Source organism: Haliaeetus leucocephalus, unplaced genomic scaffold (genome assembly GCF_000737465.1).
Source record: "Haliaeetus leucocephalus isolate CR32 unplaced genomic scaffold, Haliaeetus_leucocephalus-4.0 Scaffold217, whole genome shotgun sequence".
In the NCBI taxonomy this organism is placed as follows: Eukaryota; Metazoa; Chordata; class Aves; order Accipitriformes; family Accipitridae; genus Haliaeetus; species Haliaeetus leucocephalus.
In genome coordinates, this window is record NW_010972653.1 from 9,542,383 (window position 1) to 9,566,326 (window position 23,944).

Here is a 23,944-nt window from a genome sequence, read left to right on the forward strand (position 1 = left end):
CAGAAATCAAGAAATACAGCCATCATTCTTATTGCGGGCTTTTTTTTTGGCATCAGTTACTGTTGCTCATTATAAACTTCACCTCCAGCAGTTTGTTTTTCTCTTCACTTATGCAGAATGCTCGTTCTTTTGAGTCATCCCTGTCATATTTCTTCCCACAGCTAAACGCTACTGTAAGAATTCAAGTCCAACCAGCAGCACAACAAGCAGTTATGCCCCTAGCAGCAGCAGCAATATGAGTTGTGGTGGAGGCAGCAGTGCCAGCAGTACCTGCAGCAAGAGCAGCTTTGACTATACTCATGACATGGAGGCAGCGCACATGGCTGCTACTGCTATTCTGAATCTCTCCACTCGCTGCAGGGAGATGCCTCAGAACCTCTCCACTAAGCCTCAGGATCTCTGTGCGAGGGTAAAAATTAGTAATTCTGTTTGTTGATGAAGATTTCTCTTTACTGCACTTGCTCTGTGGCCCTGATAGATAGAAGAATAGCTTTAGTACATCTTGCTTTTTTTTTTTTCTTTTCCTCAAAATTAACATAATCTGGTGGCTCTGCTAAAGCAGGGAGGAAAAAAAAAAAAAAGATGCAAATTGCTCACAAGTATCTCAGGAAATCCCGATCGGTATATAAACTGATGATACTGGTAGCATGTACTCCTTTTTTTAATTTGTCTCTTACTAGTGAGATCTATAGTTATAAAAGATGTTTGGATTGCTCAAGTGGTATTAATTGCACTACTGATTTTTTTGCTAAACACAGTCTTATTCATACATTTTGTGAAAGGATTAAGATTTAACAATGTATTTTCATTTAAAAGTCACAAATGGGACCTAAGGTTGTAAGATCTAGTGCAAAGAAATCTATGCTACTTGTATGTTACAATTTCTTGCCTGTCTGTGATATCACAGTTCCTAAGTCACCGTATAATACATTTGAAATGAACAAATCCTCTGGTACAGGTGACTCTTAATGTGCTTAACAGTAGTGTGGGGTCACTAATGTTCTATATGTTCATAGAGCCTCAATATGTTATGAAACGGCTATACAGATACAGTTAAAAGCTTTTGTTGTTAAGCTTCATATACTAAGAAAAACAGTGCACTGCTAACATTCGTTAAAGATTTACCAGAAGATTTTTTTTTTCATTATAAACTTTAAGTTTCGACTCTGATAGCTGTTAAGAAATTAGTATTTAACATGCACCAGCAAACAGTACGGTGCTACCTATAGGAGACCACTAGATGGCTAAGTAGACAGATGCAGTGCAGAGGAAACGTTTTTATTGTGCTTATAGAAGAGCTTGTGAGCTGGCAGACATGTTCTGTTCTTCTACATATAGACAAAGGTTTTCTTCCCGTCATTGTGTAAAGCCCCTTGATCATTCATAACAAACTAAACCCGTAGCAGTAAGTATTAGCAATAATCTTGATGTCAGCCAGAATGGCTGGTGACTTTGTTTTCAAATGCTGCTTTTTATATTAATTTATTTAATACTGTTCAACAGGGAACTCTCTTTCTGGCATGTAAATAAATGCTCTCTACATCAACACGATGGAAAAAGTTGGAATAAAATGGTAAAAATCTTACGTGTCAAAACCAGAAGGGGCCTCTTTCCTAATGTGTCACCCTATATTGAGACTGAAGGAATGGATCTGAGAAGATAAACAAGTATTTTCTAAATTTAATTAGCAGGATAGCAGCAATTAGATGTATACTCTGACAAAAGGCAGTAATTCAGAAACAGAGATTTGCATTCACAGTGCTTTCCTGCCCCTCTGTTGTTACACAAGAGGAGAGAAAGTCGCCAGGTGTACGAGGAGTCAGTCACATTCACGTTAGTTTTGAAACCAAATTTCTCATGGAGCATTTCATTTTTTAAAAGATGAGGGATTCTTTGTGGGCACTTTAATTTAATCTGCCCTTAATTTTTTTAAAATTTGTCTTCATTTTAAGATACCTTATTTCTCCTCATCTAATACAATAGACAACCCTTGTTTGTTTCTATAAAGGAAAAAGTCAGAGCCCATACTCACCCTATGTTTCACAGTACCTCAGTCGCCACAGAAATATGCACAACTATTGTTGCAACTGTTCCGCTACCTGAATTTATTGGTTATAAAGATAGATATATGAAATGTTGATACATTTACATCTGCAGGGAAGGAACTGTGAAATCTGAATGTATTTCCTCATTGACAAATCATGTCCAAAGGGACTTGTTTTGGTACCCTACCTCCCTGTTTAATTTTCTGACATTATCTAGTCAAGCATTGACTGTTAATGTTAAATAAACAAAGAAACAAAGAGTATTTGATGCTAGCTGGTTTTTGTTACTCTAATCACCGAAACAGGTGTCAGGACTGGGAACAAGAATTATGCAGATGTTAAGTTGTAGATACTCACCTGTCACAGAATAAATCAAGAACATAAAGACAATGACAAGAAAATGCCTTTAGAAATTTCTCCTTTTTTTTTCCAAATTTTGCACCTGTGTGGTGGGTGGCAGGAGGGGTATTGAAGACTATCCCCTTTTCCCCCAAACATGAGATTAGCCATTCAGGAAGAAATCTACTTTAACAGCATTAATGTTGTGTAACAGCATCATGCTATGTGTGGGAGGGGGCTCAATGCTTACAATCTATACAGGAATGGAAAAGCGTTTTATCATTCTGCTAGGCAATCAGATTGAAGAAGAGGTAACAGTTTGCTAGTGTGAAGCCGAATTAACAATATTTTTCTTATTTTGACAGAATCCTGATATGGAAGTCGATGAAAATGGGACGTTGGATCTGAGCATGAACAAGCAGAGGCAGCGAGATGGTTGCTGTACCATTTTGACACCACTGGAGCCAATGTCCCCGCAACGGCAAGCCGTGATGAATAACCGGTGTTACCAACTGAACGAGGGTGACTGCTGGGACTTGCCAGTGGACTACACTAAAATGAAGCCCAGTAGGATAGATGAAGATGATTCCAAAGAGATTAATGTATGTCTTTTTCATCTATTAGTTCTTGTTGCAATCTAATTTTGGTAATTCATTAAATTTCTGAAATTTGGAGGGAAAGAGGAAACAAAATTAATACATGATAAAAATGGTGGTTTTCTACAAAAAGGACTTTCTGCTGGTTAATCTTTAGGACTATATCATGCTGGCACACATCTGATCTGTGACTAAGTTCCATAAGACAACATTTGAACCATGAATGTGAATCATGTTTTCTAACAGCGTCATCTTGTTAACAAATATTTTCTGCAGTAAAGATGTTTCACTATATCCAGATTACGTTACTCTGTATAAGCAAGTTGACATAACTGTGCAATACTGGGATAATCAGCTCTAAGGACAAGATATTCTCCTGTATTTGAAAACCATAAATGATGTGCTGAGTATTTGAAAGCACGTATTACTTAGAAATCTATTTAAACAAAAGTAGCAGAGTATAATGTAAGCTTTCAACTATTTCAGCTAATCTTCTTCTAGATTACTTATACACTCCTGATAGCTCTGTGTGTGAAAGGGCCTGTATTAATGAAATACTTTCTTTTAAAAATACAAAGAAGGGCTACTGCAAATCAGTGTTACTTTTCAATTCATACCAAGACAACAGCAAAACCCTTTAAACAGAAGAGGCAAATAAAGAAAATATGTTAGTGAATTTATTTTACTTTTCAAAACTTAGAATAGCCAGGACACTGAAGAGGTCTGCTGACAAGGTTCAGTGCCACTGCTTTTGTTCCTCAGGTTTTAACCTGTATCCACTGTGCAGTTTACAGTCCTGCGCTCAATGCAATTCAGCTGTTTGGAGACTTCTAGAGATTGTCTTCTGTTTCTTCTTGGTTTCTAACAGAAAATTAGGCTAATCATTTGTGTGTAGCACATCTCTTGCCGATTTTAATTAAAATATACAACTATTTTCAGTAACTTTGAAACATATAACAAAGTGGCATTTTCACTAGATACACTGAATGCATTCTAGCTTTGCTGTTAACTACAGTTTTGCTATTAATTTCACTGAACTAACGAGGAAATCTGTCACTATTGAGGAAATATGAGGTAAAACAGACAGTATAGAGTGTTTTTTTCAGAGCAAGCAAAACTCCCTATTTCTACTGAGGCGTTTATAGCACCATCTGCAGGAATCGCTAAATCAATGCATTCAGCCACTTCATTCCTGAAACAGGTTATTTTGAATTTCTGAATGCATCAGTAAAGTTAATTACAAATTATATAGTTCTATTTTGCCAGACAGATCCATTGAGGTTTGCCCCAGATTGAGATTCTGTGTGTAGATGTTAAGATTGCTCCTGTTTCATCTTTGAGATGTTCTAAACTGTTAAAAATGTTGTAAGATGGCTTTTTGATGCATAAGATACTGTATTTAATAATCTTTTTTCCTTTTCCTCTGTTTTGTTTGAAGCAATATGACAGCTGTAGAAAAGCTGTTGGTTTCCCTTTTTTTTTTCTTTTCTAGTTCAATAAACTATATGTTCCGTATTTTGTGAAGTCTTCATTGCTTCATCAAAATACCCAAGTATTATTTAAAGGTTTAAAAGGTGAAAGAATATAAAATAATTTCATTAATTTTCTCTGGCAGAATAGGATAAAGGAGGAGATAACATCTGATGACTCTGCTTTGCGTTATTTTGCATACGTTGTAACCTCACCTAGCTGAAACTAATGTGTATGTATTTACCTGTAGCCAGAAGATTTGGATCCTTTCCAAGAGGCACTTGAAGAAAGAAGGTATCCTGGTGAAGTTACAATCCCAAGTCCTAAACCCAAATACCCTCAATGCAAAGAGAGCAAAAAGGATTTAATAACGTAAGCATAATGTGAGGTGAAATTATTTTTCTCCTTTTAACCTTTTCTCTCTTTGTCTTTTTTTAAACAAACGAGTACATATACGCCTTGCAGTATGAGCATGCAACATTTGCAGCATATAAATGTTTCAAACTGCCAGTTAAGTAAAGTGATAAGCTAACGTGTATTTGCTTGTTCTTAATGATGCTATATTGTATTGAGACGCCATTTTCATTTAAACCTGTTCATTTTGCAGCTTTTCGATTAGGATGCTTAAAACCCCTTGCAGTCATTGCAGCTAAACTGGAAACAATGAAACTTTTAAAAGTTTTTTTTTAAACATACTTACTATTTTGGCTGTTTTTGTTTTTGTTTGGTGGCAGATGTCCAACACCAGGGTGTGATGGGAGTGGTCATGTGACTGGTAATTACGCCTCACATAGAAGGTGTGACTTCATTTTTTTCATGGTGGATTCTGTCTTTTCAATTTATTGTTTTCAGCTTACCTCAACAATGCTGTCAAAGTAAAACGTTGAACTATGTGTTAACCCTTTGAGTAATATATGTTGATCTTAAAAGCATGCTAATTTGTGTGTTGTATAAACGTCTTTTATTTTTAAATAGATTACTAAAATTTCCAAAGTATTCTTAAGCATTTAAGTAGTTAACCCAGGAATCTCAAATATTTTTTGTTACATTTTATTAGTTCATAGAGAAACAAACAAACAACTGAAAAAGAACATTTACAGTATGTAATTTTGGAAGTAATGTTGACACCTAAATATATTCAGAGGGTTAACTATATTACAAAATTCAATATTACAGCACTTGCCCCATCGCTTTTCTGCATTACAAACTTTTACTTTTTAATTTTTATGTTGTGTTTGTTTGGGAGTGTTCAGTTAATGAGAAGATTAACTTACTTGTATATCCTGCCATGTCTTACAGTTTATCTGGATGCCCCTTGGCTGACAAAAGCATTCGAAGTATGCTGGCCACAAGCTCACAAGAACTCAAGTAAGATATAAAGAACAAATATTTTCTTTATAAATATTTATTTGACTGCAAATTGTGTATAGTTGTATCAGAAATTAGAAACACTGTCTGGAGAGCTGCTGCAGAAGGGGCTGATCCTGCTTGGAACATGTGTTGAAGCCTCTAGAAATTCCATACAGGCTGGCTCTATACATAAGTCTGTTGACATAGTATTTCCTTTTGTGTATTCATTAGGTGATAGGGATGGACAGAAGCCAGAACTTCCGGAATTTCATCTAAATGTTTGAATTCCTATTCAATTTTTTTCTGAACGTTTGAGTTTGCTAGCTAGAACAGAAAATTCTCATGTGATTAGACTGATGAAATACTTCTGATTATACAACCACTAAAGTGCTGTAGTTTCTCAGACGTAGATTGGAGGGAAGAGAAAACAATTTGTTTTTCCCTAATGCTTGCATAATTTTCCCTAGGTTTGTATCACTGTTATCAGCTTAATGCATTTTCTCATTTGACTATGGGTTTTAGTGTTTACTTAGTTATTCCCCTACTTAAAATGCATTCTTTACAATTCCTTTCAGTTCTTTGGAGTGACAATTGTGAGCAATGAAAGTTAGAGAATCGTGAGACTTAGCTTTGATCTGTCTTCCTGCACCATATGCTCGACTGCAGCTCTGTATGTGGAAGAATTCTAGCATTTGTTAGTGCTATGAGATAGTGGTCCTCCTGAGTTGGTACTATGGTTAACATGGAAAGATGTTCACAAGTAACGAGGAAAAATTGTGTAGGGAAAGTATGAATGGATAGCTTATGCTGCCATGCTAAGTAGTGTTCTGTCTTTACCTTACATGAGTGCCTTAAATAGCATTTCTGGAGTTCAGTACATACCCTGATGAAAAAAACAAACCTTGATGTAAAGTATGGGAAAGATAAGAAAGCAAGCATGAGAAGCTGCTGAAGTAAGATTGCTCTCTAGTCTTAGCTACTCTAGTCACTAGATGCAAACTATAGGTACAAAATTTACAATTTATTTCCCAGCCAGTCAAAAATAAAAACTATCAGTTTAGATCATGCTGGTATATGCTGCTAGAAGGCTGTGTGATATGCAAGGAGAAGGCATGTAAATGAGATCAGGGAACATATATAAGTATAAGCAGAGTAAGACATGGGCACATAACCCCTGAGAAACTCAGATTTGGACCTGGATTTTGGGCTGGGATGGGTCAAGTGGCAGATGTTCGAGGAAATGTGATTACATAAGCAAAACACAGGTAAGACTCTTGGGGCAGCATGAATAATGCTTTAAGCACAGACTTCGCTGCTTTAACCCTTTATAAAGTTTCCACTTCTGTTTGGAAGGTGTTCCCTAATTACCCCATCTCCTCTGCCTTTCTCAAGCATCTGCAGTCAAGCCTTCCTAATAGAGACCAGGAAGAAAAAAAAAACAAACAAAACCTCACTTAAACTTGAGACTCCACTCCTGTCTCATGCCATTCTTTCTGCCTATTTCAAGTTTTGCCTAAGCAAAGAGAACAAGATTGTCGTATTTAAAGTTATATTTTTAAGTTTAGCATCTACTATTTATTTAGCACTTAGCATAAGTTATTTATTTAGCACTTATAATACCTATTGAACACATAAAAACTCTCTTAAGTGAATTCAAAAGTTAGGAAATGCCAGAATTTTAAGCAGGCTAACTTGACTCAGTTCTCTTTTGCATTTTCATTACAAGGCAATCCTTCATTTTCTGATCACATATTTTTCCATAGGATAACAAAGTAATTCGTTGCACAGGGCAGAGAGTAATCCCTGCATAAGCAACTAATGAATTTCTTCTGTTTTCCTCTATCCCACGTGTGGCCCTGTCTGTTATTCACTGCACTTTTCTAAGACTGTACTCTCCAGATATAACTGCTAATTCACTCACACATTTGTCACTACCATTGCATCTGAGTGTTTCCTAATTAATTTATCTTGGTTATAAAGGAATTAATTTATTTTCATCTGCAATTATACTCTGAAGTAAGTCAGGGTTGGTATTATCCCCATTTTAAAGCCAGAAAATGTAAGCATGTAATTTTGATTGCTCAGTTTGGGACTTCCAGGAATCAATTTGTCACAGTTCTTCATATTATAGAAAACTGTATATGTTTAAAGGCAAGTACCCATTGAATTTGCTTGGAGTTGTGGGAATTCAGCAGTTCTACATGATGAGTGATTGACCCTTTCTGAAAAGGGATGAACTCTACAGAAAAAGCAGGACAGAGTCCAGTGTTCCAGAACAGCCCTGGGACTATCCTTTCTCCTCCCCTGAAACTCTGATGAGTCCCAGCTTCCACTTGGTCCATTCACTCTGTCCTGTTTTCCTTCATCATTTTTTCTACATTGTTCCCTGTCTCAAGCTCCTTGTCTAATCAGACCATCTCCTGCTTGCACCACGTTTATATTTTTATTGTCCTCTTATCTCTACACCCTGCTCATGTTGGTACAGAGAGAGAAATAAAGCATCTTCGCATTTCTCACATATATTCGAAAGCAGGGAAGTAGGAGTCTTAGGGATGGCAGCATCCTTTATACAGCTCTCATTTATGCTCTTGTTCTTTGCCTAAGATGGAAGAAGATGTGATCATGTAAATGATAATGCATATGCACAAAACAGCTAAACCAAAGCTACATAAGCGATTTTGATTTTGGAATTTTTAAACTGTGAAGTACTTCGTTTACATCTGTTATATTTCTGTGTGTGAGGTCTGGGGGTATAATTTCCTTGCTTTTAAAAAGAGCAAGCTGAAAAGAAGCAGAAATTCCATAATGTGGGATCCTACTGGCTCTCTGTCAGGCCACGAGCCACCATGAGAACTTTTGATATCTGCTATATAGGTCACCTGAACTACTGTGGTAGCAAACAGCAGTAGAAGGTATAAAGCTCTGCATGGACTGGCAACAGGAGGAGATGGGAAACGTTGCTGGTGTGTTTCATACATATCTGCTGACGATGGAAGAGTAGTGAGAATCAGTAACCTTGGCTCCCGCCCCAGGCTGTAGAGAGAAATGTATATGCGTTTTTTGTCTATATCCCAAGCTGAGATCCCTTCTGTCCCGTCCCTACCAATCTGTACTGTTCTCATCTCTTCTTCATCTTTTATTCCTTGTTCTGGCTTTCAGTGTAGTTGTTTCCAGTCATCCATAAAGATTTCAACCTCTGTAAAATTTCTGGCAAATACTTTTTTAATGCATGGGGTACAGAGAACAATTGATAGTGCGGTAGAAGAATTGATAGTGCAGCATAGGGATCGATCGTGTTTCTGGACTGCATAGTTTGGAAAGAGTTCATACTTTTATGGCTTTGCCATGCATAGCTTACGTAGCAAATATTGCATATGTGCTGGTAAAGCCTTTATATCACATTTTACCAATCCATGATCTCCTTGTGTGTATTGTACACTCACAAAAGTTATGTGAAGTGCAGCTTCCTAATTGGACTTTTGCTAACACACTGGTTCTTTTTAAGCCCAAAATAAAATATAAAGTATCAGACACTTCAGATAATATTAATTAATAATATCATTCAGATAATATTCATAATCAAAATAATATGAGAATCTGAAAAGGTTAGAGAAAAGTTTATTTTGCTTAACAGTTATGCTCACTGTATTGTCTTTTGGTAGTTGTGGCTCCATCGATTCCATCACTCACGTTTCCTGGCTCCCAGAATAATAATGTTGCAGCTTTCAATTAAACTGTTCCAGGGTCAGCATAATTATTCCTTACCACCCATGCTTCTCTTCTGTAAGGCTTCTTACTCAGGTTTACAGTGCAGATTGTATGATTTTCCACTTTCACCCAAAGCCCAAGTGGAAACAAGAGAGTCTGTGCATAGTTTATCGGCAGACCAAAGCCGTTACACAGCCTGGTCAATGATCTCCAAATAACAGAAGAATTTCTTCAGCTTTAATTCTCGGTTACTGCTGCTGGCAAAAAAAGAGGTCAACAGCTTTCAGGGTCTCTGAAGAAATTAATATCTGGCAAGAATCCAAGCTTTTCCAGCATTAAGATTTTATTATAGGACTTGTGAAAAGCAACTAATTTTTAAAGGACCTAGGGACACTATATTGATGAGTAAACTTCACGATGATGGGAAAGCAATTAACAGCCCACCCGTTGACAGCTACCAATATTAAAATATTCGTAAGTTAAATCCAGTTTAATCTTACCCAGGGGCTTTTCCTTATCAGTTTTCTTTATTTACTCCTTATCATAGGAGGTTTTTCTAACAGCTACAGTTACTTCAAAACTGTAATCCCATTGTAGAATTATAAATACTAGAAAAAAGCAACATTTTGAAGCAGTTTAAATCTTATTCAAAATAAAATTTAAAAAAAAAAACCAAACAAATTAATTACTGTTTTTAAAAGGACACATTTTGATCACCAGTAAATCAATCCCAGCCAAAATGCAGCATACTGACTGAGAACATTTCTACTTGGTGTACTGCCAACATGGGAACCAGAGAACCTGGGTACCAGAGACTCCCAGAAAATGACAAACTTAGTTCTACTTAGTGCTACTTTGATGTAAAAATAGTCACAGTATTTCAAAGGCCATAGGTAACTAAATATTATCTTGGAGCTGACTATCAAATTTTCAACATTTACCCTTGTTTCTTTGGATCAATTTTCTGCCAGAATATCCCATCAGTGCTTATATTAAATAATCTGAACCTCAGAAAGATTTGCAGTTCAACCAGGTGCCTACAAGTTTGGATACTTACCTGACACTGTTGTACTATGCCCAGTCCTTCAGTCCCGAAGCACCTGTGTCTCCATGTAGATTTTGCATGTCATTGTTTTCTGTGGTGCACATGTTTTGGTATTCCCTTATGGCACTTACGGGGAGGAGTACGGCCTCATTTCCCTCTCTACAGTGAAGCCTGAGAGCTTTTCTTTTCCACGTCTCTTCTTAACTCAAAGTGAGGAGCTTGGTCTATTTTTGCACATTCTCCACAGCGAAGTAAGAGTTGGAATTTCTGTGCCTCCTTCTTCCATGTCACTCTGCCCTAATTTCCATATTCTTGGTGGTCATCTCCTGCTCTTTCTCCTACCTTCCTTTTATCCTTGTCTCCCTATTCCCAGATGTGTCATCCTAGCAGTGCCTTCCATTCAGTTCAGACAGAAAAGTGAGCTTCTCTGAAGCTCTCCCTGTTAACCGCAACTCTTCTAGGAAGAACAATTCCATGCAGTACATTTTTTTCTGGATAGAAAGGATATCCTTAGCTCATACTTTTAGGGAAACTCTTCTATGTTAGCATGATCTCTAATATTCACTTTTTATTGGTGTAATTTTACTGCAATTTGTTCAGCAAGAACTAGCAACTGGGAGGAAGGGATATCCTCCCAGAAATGGAGAAGCTTGTATTGTATTTATTCTGATGAATATATAAAATAAAATATTACTGGAAGAAAGTAGTGTTTTCTTCCTTGCTTTAGTCATCTGGAAAAAAAATAGGCCTCCTCCAAATACAAAATTAAAATGCGGAAACAAAAATTAATAGGATATATTAGTAAAACACCACAGAACAGGTGACTAGGTTGTTCTTGGACATTGATTGGTACCTATACTCTTTAAACCTTGATAGTTCTCCCAATATACAGTCACGTTTTGTACTCACACCAGTTATTTCTGCAGAGATTTCTTTAGCTGCTGAAGTGATTTCTCCACCTACATCCTATGTTTGCCCCTTGAGGTGTTTCTGGTGTTCAGTGCCTGGGTGTACATTTGTTGCTTCATCTGCACAAGAGTATTATCCCTTGCCTTGCATTGCCTTGCCATGCCTTGCCATGCAGTGCCTTGCCTTGCCTTGCCTTGCCTTCCCTTCCCTTCCCTTCCCTTCCCTTCCTTTCCCTATTCCTGCTGAGATTACATCTGTCCGCCTATAAGAACTCAGTAAGACTATGACCCATTATTTAGTTTTCACTCACTTTTCTCTTACAAAATTACTCTTTGTTGCAAGAGGCATAACCATTTCCAATCTTACTATCACAGTTTTTACCCCTGTTGTTTATGTCCTCTTTTTTTTTTTTCTCTCTACATTGGAAACTTAATAGAAGTTATCATTACAGTTTTTCTTGAATACTGAGGTTGTTGAGCCTAGTAGGTAATCTTGTGTTGCAATGAAATACTCCTTTGATGCTAAGTATGTATCCTTTGAATCTGTAGATACTTTTTAAAGTTCCTTGATGTTTTAGCTAACTTTTATATAGAAAATGTGATTGCAAGGACCAGACGTGATGTATTTGGAGTAATGTTAAAGATTACTAGACTGAGTCATTTGTAAATGATAGTGTTTTATTAACTTATCTGCAATGTTATGGTAAAACAAACTGCCTTTTTTAATGTGTTATTAAATTGCAAGTTAGCGTGCAAGTCTAATTTAAATTATTAAAAACAAAACCAAGGAACATAGATCCCCAGTATTAGTTCACCTATAAGGAATAATCTTTCCCATTTTGTTCAACTAGATCCTTGGGCCAAGTGAAACTAGGAATCTCATGTGGTTTCAGTGGGTTTTTTTTGCATTTTTGTTTCCTGTATTTATTGCAGATTTCCACTTGGATACCTTATCTTTGATGGCAGCATGCATGCCTGGCCAGAACAGAACACCTTGGGCTCTGTTCCTGCACTTCTCAATACTCAAATGGGCACTGTAGGTTATACCTAGCATTTCCAACCTCATGTTGTGTGGTGTTATGATAATGTCCTTTGTATAGAAACCCATCATCTGCAGCAACCTCATCTCTGTAGTCGCAATAAGTTTTACATATGGAAGTGGCTGGGCTTTTTTTTTTTCTGTTAGAATAACTCATTCAGACTCTGGTAAGGTTGAGTCATTCCATTTTTCTCACTTAAGTTTGTCAACTTTTGTCTCCAAAATGGAAAATACTTGAGTTCTGTTTACATAAGTCCCTTCATCATTGTTTTCATTACCGAGAGGTAGTCTTAAAAGCATGTACTCTCTAAAAAGCTCCTTAAAAGCCAACTGCATATCAGTACCTCTGATGCTGTGAAATGTTCCATGCAGGCACAAAATTGTTTGCATGAAGCACCTTGCAGAATCAGGGCCTTAGTAAGTTTTCAATACCATGAAAAGCTCTGAAATTAGAGGCTTCATTTGCATAGTGGCATCTACAATACCCAAATAGTTCATGGCCTCTTTCTTTATGTACTTAATTATTTAAAACAAAAGTTATTCATAGCTGTACTTTTTTCTGTTTGGATGTTAATCAGTATTTAAAACCATTTGCCACTTTTAGTTATCACCCGAAATAGTCTCAGTTCAGATGAATGTTCACTGAACTAGAGTAATTTTTTCAAAACGACCTATATGACTTCAGAGTCTAAAGTTGGTTTTCAGAAGGAATGTAAATGTTGGGCATCCACATCCCTGCAACTTCTATATGCCTAACTTTGAAAGTGGAATTCAGTGTCTGCAATAACAACTTAGGCAGTTTTGAAGATACAACCCTTAGTTCCTAACCTCTTCACTAATCACCAAATATTTCAGTGTGAATGTTTATTTGACAGTTCATTTTAATTTTCAAAACTTTTCTCTTGTCAGTCATTCCAGTGCCATTCTGTGCAGTCCCTAAGCAGCTATTCTGAGAGGAGCACTTAATTGTGATTAATTATCAATGAATTTGCTTAGTTATGTTAATATGCCCAATGAATCTCTCTAAGGCCTTCTTGTCTTGGAGTCTTTCCATTTGTACAGTTGCCTCCGCCTTCCTTGGGTTTGGTCATACTTCTTTGTCATTGATTGTGTCCTACATAATTAATCTCATTCAGCCTGGCATTTGCTCGTATTCAATTCAAGGGTCTTTTCTTTGGCACAATTTGGTTATTGTGCAAACTCCCATTGTGATGTTGATCATTTTTGCTTCAAATCAACAGATCATAACCAATTGCTCATTCCATCCAGATCCGCAAAGATCTGCAACATGATGCTGTGGTATATCCCAAGTGCTGAGGCAATCCCCATGGGAAGTTGCATAAACTCTACGGTTGCTAAAAGGGGAATTAAAAGTGCAGTGTTTTGCACTTTCTGTGTTTGGTCAGACTTGCCAAAACCCTTTAACATATACCCCGAAATAAAAGTAATTTTGTCACTCAAAGTCCTAAATACGATTGTCTGGATCCTCAGTTGGCGTAAATTAGCATAGCTCCATTGCCTTCGGTGGAGTTACGCTAAGATACAACAGTGATGATCTGGGCAGATGCCCTCAGCTACTTTCTTGGGTTAGCATTCATGTTTGATTGCCTTATTTAAATCTTTTGAAGTTATAAAATTCCTTGCATTGTTTGGTTTCTTAGAATGGCCAATTTCTAACGCGATTACTTGGTGTCTGTATCTGCACAGTAACATCTGATTTTGCCATGCAGTTAAGTTCACCCCTTTACTTTTATCTCAGTGCTATTGGGACTTTATGTGGCACACATTTTTTGCAGCACTGTAGTATCTATATCAATGTTTTATATCTCTAAAATATCCCATATCCCTCATAAACACCTCATCATAATCTTCTTTTACAATATTTTTTGTACTCCCAGTAAGTGGAATTTACATTTGCTCATCTGCATGTAAAAACTGCTCTTCTACCCTAACACACACAGAATTTCCACTGCTTCAAAGTCTGCTGATTTCTCTCCTTCCACAGATAACGACACTGTGCTCTTTCAGCATGGGCTCATTTGGTGTACACTGTGAAACAACCTTAGATTTTGAGGACTATTTTAACACTGGCCATCATTAATTATTTTTATATGCTTGAATGTGCTTACACTGCACTCAGCTCCAGCAGTATCTGTTTTCTGTAATAAAAAAGAGGCAGAGGAGGACTGCAGTATAAGCACATTAGTATTGTTACCTATTATTTTTCAGACTGTGGTAAAAAGGAAGAAAGACCCTTGAAAAAAATTAAATCTAAATAAATTACATGTTAGGTGCAGTTTCCAGAATTACACTATTTACATAGTTTCATTAAAATGGTCAGCTGTAGTCAATCAGAGTGATATTTAAAATGCTATCTTCAGGCTTCAGAGTTAACAGTACACTGAGATGAACGGAATCTAGTTTCCAAATTTTCAGACTGCAAATTAATGGGGACGTCATTATGAAAGCATATGATCAGCTTAAAAGAGCTATAAATATAATTAATTTAGAAGAGATTAGATACTGGGGTACTTTATATTAAGTAGGGAAGGAATCAAATGATACAGATGCAATTTATAAGAAAACCAAGCCATAGTCTTTCTTTTCTTTTTATTTTTTTTTTTTTTTAGAGATAGAGAACTATTTTTTCCAGGCCAATCAGTTTGGCACTTTTCTTGAACACATAATTCACACAAAAAGCATTTCAAAGCAGACTTAGTAGAAAATCACAACTTACTCATTTTTCCTGTAAAACTGTGAGCTTAGGGATTTTTTGTTTGCTTGTATAAACTGATGATAGCTAAAAGAACTAAAATGGCCCTGTATTAAATGCAGTCTACTGAATGCTGAATTCAGAGTTCAATAGGTAAACAACCTATAATTTACTTTTTTACTATATGATCTGAATCTATAATTCAGCCATGAATTAGACATGATATCAGGCAATAGATATGAAGAAACATCTTGATTATTTCTTTCAAGTATCTATATATTTTTCTTTTAAATACCAGGGTTATTCTTTAAAAGGGAGTGAATTCAGTATCTGCTGTTTTAACTGCTCTGCATTTCACAAAGAAGTTTTAATGTAAAAGCTGCAAATGTTGGGTATGCTGGACACTGCAGAGATAAATTGCTGCTTTTGTTCCCCATGAATAAGATTTATAAACAAATTATGGAAAAAAAACAGGGAAATCATAAAAATTCATATGAAAAGAACTGAATAATTTTTTAAAAAATGATAGATTATGGGTTTCTCCTCAAGGCTTCTCCAGGAACCATTGTAGGTGGTGATTTGTTTTCCTCTGATGCACTAATCAAGAAACATCTGTCAGGAAAGCGTAAGTATGTTCCATAAGTATAGGTGTAATGGAGGAGGGGCAAGGGCCTTGTTTTTGAATAACACCCGAATACACCTGTTGTGACTTCAGTGTGAAGAATCTGAAAGAACAGAATTATTAAGCTTTTTTTTTTTTTTTTTTTAAAGCCAGCTAAGGTTTAATCCTCAACAATCCCATTCATAGAAGAAGACCTTCAATGGTTCTAAGTCTTTCCTGAGACCTGATCCAAAGTCCCCTTAAGTCAATGGAAAACCTCCCACCGTCTTTAGCTGGCTTTGGATCTGAGATTATGTTCTGTAACTGTGAAAAGCTTTCCGTGAGCAGCAGGTTTTTAATGGTGTGAGAACAATATTACAAGGCCAAATTCCATGCATAACCCCCAGGAGCAGAATTTGCACTCCTTACACTTGACAAAAGCAGTTTCAGGTTGACACTGTCATAGACAGAGTCCTATCATTACTTGTTTTAGAAGAAAAAGGTATTTTTAAGGTATCAATTAGACAAATATTGGTAAGGAAGTTCCTTAACTTTTGTTTGACTTCTATTCAATACAATAAACCTCTGTAAATTGAAAATACATAATATTTAATGCATGTGAGAAGTAATTGTCCATCAGTTTGTATGCAAAACTTGTATCCAGAATACAATGTCTTAACCATATTTTACCTGATTTTAATTCCATTTTTACAAATTATGGTATTAACACTACTGAACCCACAACTACTGATTCACAAACAGGTACTAAGGAAACATGCCAGGACCATATATCTCCAATTTTTGTAAAAATTCTTGTGAATGTTAACGTACCACAGACCAAATGTGTTTTATATAAAGTCTTATATAATCAAGAATGATCTCAAAAATAATTTTATTCCATCTCAAAGTTTAAAAGCCATTATTTCAAGGTAGTGGGATTGTCTATAAGGCTAAGAAAAACTTTTTTTTGTCTGTTCATGTCAATTAAAATGCTTTCCATTCAAAAGTAAAGTAAATGTAATGAATAAGATATTTCTCCAAAGGGTAATTTTTTCTTACAAATTTCCCTCACTGTAAAAAAGGAAAATTGGCAATTTCTAAAAACACTGCCAATGGATTAAATCCTGTGCAAGAGATACAGTCCACAACAATGAGTACTGGGAAGCGGCAACCTGTGGGAGACATTTCTGTAAGATGTAGTGTGCTGGGTTACCTGTTCCACAGTCTTTCAGTTGACCTTCCTGAGATGCTACAGTCATCTTGAAGTTAGTGGTTTTCCTATGGCTGAATGGGTGCTGTGAGTGGAATTCTGCCTGTCCCTACTTCATGCCAGGAGGTTAATAAGATGCTCTTCTTCTCCCATGTCATGTATAGCTGAGGATCATAACCTCTGAGCTAATCAAAACAGATAATTTGTGTTTCAGCTATGTTCCTGCCCCATGTATTATTCTCCCAAATCCTTGTCAGGGGGCAGTTAATTAGCAGGAACGTTTCTAAGGATAGTGATTTTAAAAAAATATTTTGTCACAGTTTGAATACAAGATGAAAACATGCACTCTGAAAATAGAAAGTTATGGTTCTTCTTTGCCAGCCTGGAAGGAGAAAACTATTAATCAATGTTTAGATGAGATCTGTATCAACACTAACCAAGTGAATTAGAAATGAGAGTAAGGAGCAGTAAATAGATGCTCAGGGATATTTGGCTATAAGCACACAAAAACAAGAAGCGATTTTCAAAGGAAATGTATTGCTTTAAAAAAATCAGAGGGAAACCTTTTTCTCGTAAAAATCATGTAAGGCAAAGTTGTTAGCCTCTCACTCAAGGCTGCTTTTCTAATTCTGCAGTGCACGAGAACTCTGAGCCCTAAGGTATAATAGAGCATGAGCACTTTCTCTCTCTGCCTGCATTCCCAACCGTGAGTGAAGTGTTTCTGGACAAGTGAGCTGTTTTCTACGCTGCAGTGTGCAGTCACACAGTGCCATTGTGCTGCACAGCCACTTATCCCTGTTTGTAACCTCCGACCTCTCCAGCACTCTGCACAGCTGTTTAGGAAGCTATTCCTGCAGCTATTAGACTGTGAAGTTAAAGTGGTTCTTTCATGAAATGTTTGCAGTATAAACCAAGCTTGCACTGCCTAATCTTATGGGAGTTGCGGAAGGGAAAATTGTACAAAAGGGTGGGCTTTCTGCCTTTTTTAAATTTAAGGAGAAAGTAAGGAGGGCCAAAGTAAGAAAAGACACCAGACTGTATCCCGTGACAATAAAAAGCACAATTCATTTTCAAGTGCTCTACTTAATGATACCTTGGAACATTCTTATGAAGCTGGAATTACTACTTAAGTGCTGTTCAATACAGTCTCAGATTCCAGCACAAGAAGGAATAGTTTAGCTTGGAACAGTTTTAATGGTCTTATCAGAGCTTCCTGCCCTCACTGAAGGGATGTCTCCTTTGTTCACATAATGTGCAAACTGCCTCATACAGTCTGACAGGTTAGGGTGAAATGGCACCAATTTTGTCTTATTGAATACCATACTGAAAGCTCCATTGTTTCTTTTACTGCTACCCAGACAGCTGCAACATCCTTTCAGGAGGGACAGGAAGCTCTGAAGCAGAGGCAGATGGATGTGCGGAGCAGAAACTGGGAGTATTATTGGAGGCACACAGTCCCTCCCGCTGATCAGGATGTTTGGTGTGATCCACTTTATCTACCTCACTGAGAATTCCTGGGCATACATTAGCTCTGCAAACTGGACTTCAAAGTCATCTTTTTCAATGGTTAAAAAGAACATATACAAATACAAAGAAATATACAAATATTTCGAATATATACAACTATACAAAGAAATTGGCTGATGGTTGAATTTGAACTACCAAGAAGGGACTGAAATCAAGTAGAATGCTAGTGCTTGAGCTTTCTGGAGATGAGCCTGTACGGAAATGTTGCATCTGTACTACCAATAGGAGGCCAAACAGTATGCTCTCTGATACAGCTTTTAAGACGTATTACAGAATTATAAGATCATGTAGGCAGGGACCTCCAAATGTTACTTACTCCAGACTCCTGCTCAGACCAAGTCCAGTTGGAGCAGGTTGCTCAGGACCTCGTTCAGTCAAGGTTTGAGTATCTCTAAGGTTAGAGTTCCCACAACTTGTTCCAGTGTTTGACCAGCTTGATGGTAGGTTTTTTTTCATTTATAATAAATTGGGCTTTCCCGTTGCGAATCTTGTCCCCATTGCCTCTCATTCTTCAGCTGTGCATCTCTGAGAAGACTTTTGGTATGCCTTCAACGTACCATCCTGTTAGGTAGTCGTAGACAGCAATAAGATTTCCTACACTTTTCTTCATAGGAATGAACAAGGCAGCTCTCTCAGCCTTGTGTATCAAGTGCTCCAGGCCCATAACTGTCCTCCAACATCTTGCAGCAATGCAAACTTGCAGCTTAGTGTTTGTAGCCCTCAGAGTGCTGGGAAGAATACAGAAAACATTGTACCCTCCTAAGTGTTACTTCATTAGGGCTGATTTGTCTGCCCACCGTCTACCATCTAAGTCTACCTCAAGGCAGTAGGATGGAGTACTTGTAGGGGTGGGCATAGCTGTGGTCATGCCCAACCTGTCCTCCTTGCAGACAGGTTCATGACTAGACTCGCACTAGGAATTTTTCCCTTCAGTAGTAATTAAGTCTTGCTTAACATTGCAGGCCCGAGGTAAATTAGGGCTCAAGTAAACAGTGAGGTAATACTTAAAAGTCACTGTAGATGGAGCATGAGTCTCAAGTCAATCACATGAAAAATTAGAGCAAGTCTGAGAAGTTTTCAAAAATTAGTATAAAATCACACAGAAAATTGGTTAAAAAACCCATTTCTCTTAGCTGTACTGTTCATTAGCCTTCTCACTAGACCAGACTGCCTCTCACAGTCTGATATAATTCACACTCAGTATTTTCACATTTCTTCACTTGGGCTTCTGACAAATGTTTTTAGGCCTAGAGGGGAAAAGCTGCTTGTTTTCATGAAACAAAAACTGAAGGATTTTAGTATTTTGCTGTTGACTCTTCACCCCCAAAATAGAAAGCAGTATCTCTGCTTTATGTGTCTGGGAAAGCGAAACCCTTGAGATTTGCTCCCTTTATCCAAACGTTAGCCTGTCCCCATTAATGAATGGCATGTGTTTTCAGATAGAAGCACATACATTCAGAAAAGATTTAAAAGTCCATCCAGTATAGGAACTTCATGGTACAATAGCACTTCTCAAGGTTGCTAATGGGCACAGTGCAGTGACTGCATGTGGAACAAAACATACCTTTCAACCTCAAGATGCAATTACTTACCTAAACACATTTTACACTGAACTATTATGTTTACCTTATCTTACCTTTCTGAATGTGCACTGAAAATCATCTTTTTAATTGCTCTTTTGAAACGGGAGTAAGAAACAAGCTGTTAATAGTGAAGAAAATTCCAGCCCATTACATTTTCTGTCATTTGGATTATTTTAGTGGTTTGGGTTTGTTGGGGGTTTTTTTTGCAAATTGCTGAGCCCTCATGCTGCCCGTGATATTTTTCCTAGATAACTCAAAGGTGTTTACAATCCTGTTGATTTATGGCTTTGCCATAATGCTAGACTGAGAGGACTTTCATTAGAGGCAGGACTCATGTTTCTTTCTTAATTGTATAGGGCTAGAAATATTTTGTAGGCTTAGTCTTTCAAATATTAGATATGCTATTTTGGAAGAGGACATATATATTGGACTTTCTTCATGCTCTTATTCTTTCCGTCCTTCCCACTCAGCCTTTCCTTTCCCCCTTACACTTGATTCAACTGCCTCCTTTCCTGTGATCTTCTGGAGTCCTTCTCTTGATCGAGTATTTGTGCATGCACAAGTTGAACAGTTCTGTTCAAATGAAGAACACATAAACAGAATAACTAAGGAATGGCTAATGCTGGGTTGTGTGCATTGTCTTCCCAACATCTTTAGTGGATTCTTAAGGCCACAGACTATATGAAAGCTGCTAATTTGTTTCCTCTGCTTTTAGCAATCCTGATCTGATAGCTTTTCTCAGTGTTTCTTGGGGAGGTGCTGACCATTAAGAGTATTCCAGATTCATAGATTTTGAAGTCAGCCCAAACCTCTAAGAAATTCTCAGGAAGTGACAGATTCAAGGTCATACTGCTGTGCCCACCAGACCCTTTGGTAATTGCTTCACCTGGGAGAAGATATATGAAGTACAAAAGAGCAGAGCGTGGGAGAAGCAGCAACATAGAGACAACAATGCAAGAATTATGCTATTGACAGTTTTACGGTGTTCAAGGCAACCAGCAGGCTACTAACCGTAATGTAAATCTCTTATCAGGGGAAAAATGCCCTACTTTAAAGAGTGCATTTTCAAAGTACTCAGCATTTGGCCTAATTTTAATTTAATGTTGTGCTAATACTTCCATTTACATCATAAACAGAAAAGTTAGGCCAGTTGTACAAGCTTCTGAAGACACCTTTTAAGGTGAAGAATACCAGAATGTTCTTACTGTGCTACTGTCTTCAAGGGCTTCTCTTGGACCCATGAATCATGTCACTGGCTGGTCTGCAAACCCTGACTGGACCAATCTTGCTGTGCAGTGGCTGAGTGGCAGATATTCCTGAGAGGCTTAGTGGTTCCCATATTATAGACCAACCAAGAATAGGACATTCTTCTTCAGAAACAAATGTGTCTACCCAAAATTACTGGAAAAAGCCCATGTGGGGTTTTCTTCTGAACACAGGCTCGCAGCAATGCTATTAGGAGACCGAGAACTTGCATGGCTTAGCTCCTAGTTGCAGGGCATGTTCTCTTAAGGCTATATTCTCCTGCATTTTTCTCCGTGCCTTGATCTTTTTGCGTTATTTCTTCAGTATAAAAATGCAGCTTTTTTTCAAAGGCTGAGGTGTTTGGAAATGAACATTTGAATTTGCATATGTTGGAACTGATTCATCCCTGGTGCCAGGAAGTGCTCTCTGCTGCGGGGAGGGGATCTGCAGCTGGCCGGTGCTGCCTCCGAGGCAGGCGATGCTGGCAGGAGAGAAAGCGTGGGCAAGGTGCCCAGGGAGAGAGCTGATTCACAGCTTCCCCCTGGCAGCTTCTGTGAACGGAGCACCCCCTGGGTAGTGCACAGAAGCTATTTCACATTAGGCACATACCATGCCTTTGGCAACTGGCATGTTAGGCGGTATATGCTGGTGCTAGATGTGAGAACAGCGGGCAGCACGTCATGGCACTTGCTGCTGGGAAGCTGGGAAGTCCTGACTGCTAGCAAAACAGGCAGCATGCAGAGGTGGTAACTGAAGGCACAGGAATTTTTTTTTTAAAGCAATATAATTAATTTAAACGCATCATGTGTATCTGTGCATTCGAGTGCACAGCAGTTATTTTAAATGCCAGCATGATGCATTTTAGTCTGCTCATAGGAAAATGGCTTTCAGTGTAATTGAAAAACATATCATGTTCTTTCGCACCCCCACACAGTTAAAAAAATGCAGGAATGCAATACAGATAATGCCAGCAGCTAAGGACAGAAAAACTGTACATGCAGAAAGTCAGGGAATTAATTAAATTCTACTTAAGGAGAAGAGTATGCAGTCAGCCATCCCCAGTTTAGAACCATTCAACTGCTGGGGATTTTTAGAGGCGAGGAGAGAGACAGAGCAATCTCTCATCGGAGATAGAGGAGCCTGAAGTTACTCCACGAAGCCTCTGAGCCAAAATTATTTTAGTCTCATGCCTGGACTAGCTCCATAGGCCTGGCATCATTCCCTCATGGATAGAAAGACTGTACAGTGAAAGTGGTAACAACAAATCCTTCCATTCTACACTTCTTTCCAATCTCCCACCTGCAGTTCTCCCAGTGTCTTCTGAGAAGGCTCAGTAACGCCCCACCAGGAGTGATCCTTGCCTGGATTCCCTGATCTCCTGCCCATTCCTACTGGAACTGCACTGGATCCAACGCCAAAAAGCAACTGACAAGATAGAAGAAGATTTTTCTCAATTCACTCATTTGCTATTCCACCACAATTTTTTTCTTGCTGGCTCTTGTTATTTCCTCAAATCCTCTTCCTTTATATCTGCTGTGGTTTGGGGTTTAAAATTTTCCTGTTACCTCCAGTGAGGCCTGTCATGTCAGTGGCATTCTGCTAAGAAATGTCAGCAGTATTTTATATATGAAAAAGTAATATATAGCACTTTTGCTAATACTGAATTTGTGTGATTAAGTACTCCTTCTAGTTAGGCTGAGTACAGGGACATAATTAGCATATGAATCTAAATTTATCTTCTTTTTTTATTTTTGGCTTCCAATGCATCTTTGTGAACCTTTGATATTTATAAGGCTCTGAGTTCACATGCTTTTGTAGGTATATTTGTGAGGACTAGGACATAGGTTTAGCCTTGAACATGAAACCATAGACTGAAGATCCACTGAAATATTCATTATCTGCATACCTGTCCCACAGAGTTTATGTTGCCTGTTGAACCAATTCAAATGAACTCTGAATGCAATTTTCAGAAGTGCTCAGTGCTAGCCTGGTTCTGCTCCTTTTGAAGCCAGTGATAAAGCTTACAAGGACTTTAATGAAAATAAAAGAGAGCAAGATACTTAAAATGACTCACTGTGTCTTGGCAGCCAAGAAATTCTATGTTATGGTTTCACAACACACAGCGTTTTCTCCCCTGACACAAGGACGCAATGTGTACCCAGTCACATCAGCAATGTGAGAGGACCACAAGTAATACAGACTGTGGGAAAGATAAAATCAGCTGGGAGAAAAGGGCAGGAGGACAAGAAGGGTGATGAAAGAAGAGATAATGGAAAGAAACAGCAAAGAGGAGGAAAGAAGAAAGAACTGTCGACTTCAAGGTTATTAGAGATCATGAAAGGAGGAAAGGATGAGGGAGGAACAGAGAATGAAGACATCAGCCAAAGGGGACAGAGAAAAAAGAAGCAAAAGGGAGAGAGAGAAAATTTAAAAGTGACAAGAGATGAAAATGAGGAAGGAAAAGGATCTGGAAAAGGAAGGAGAAGAATGTGGAAGACAAATGCTGGAGAGGAGTATGGATAGAAAGTAAAAGAGTGAAGAGTGAAGAAGTATGTAGATGTGCAG

The 23,944-nt window shown here is 37.8% G+C and overlaps 1 protein-coding gene across 2 annotated transcripts in view; it reads left to right on the top strand.

The window, feature by feature from the left end:
- The window catches only part of MYT1L (myelin transcription factor 1-like), a 307,041-nt gene that overhangs the window by 241,426 nt on the left and 41,671 nt on the right, over positions 1-23,944 (top strand). For both annotated transcript variants that reach the window (XM_010566718.1, XM_010566719.1), the window contains 4 exons: positions 162-409; positions 2,750-2,986; positions 4,701-4,822; positions 5,750-5,818. In XM_010566718.1, coding sequence (XP_010565020.1) covers positions 162-409; positions 2,750-2,986; positions 4,701-4,822; positions 5,750-5,818 — 676 coding nt within the window. The remainder of the gene's footprint in view (positions 1-161; positions 410-2,749; positions 2,987-4,700; positions 4,823-5,749; positions 5,819-23,944) is intronic.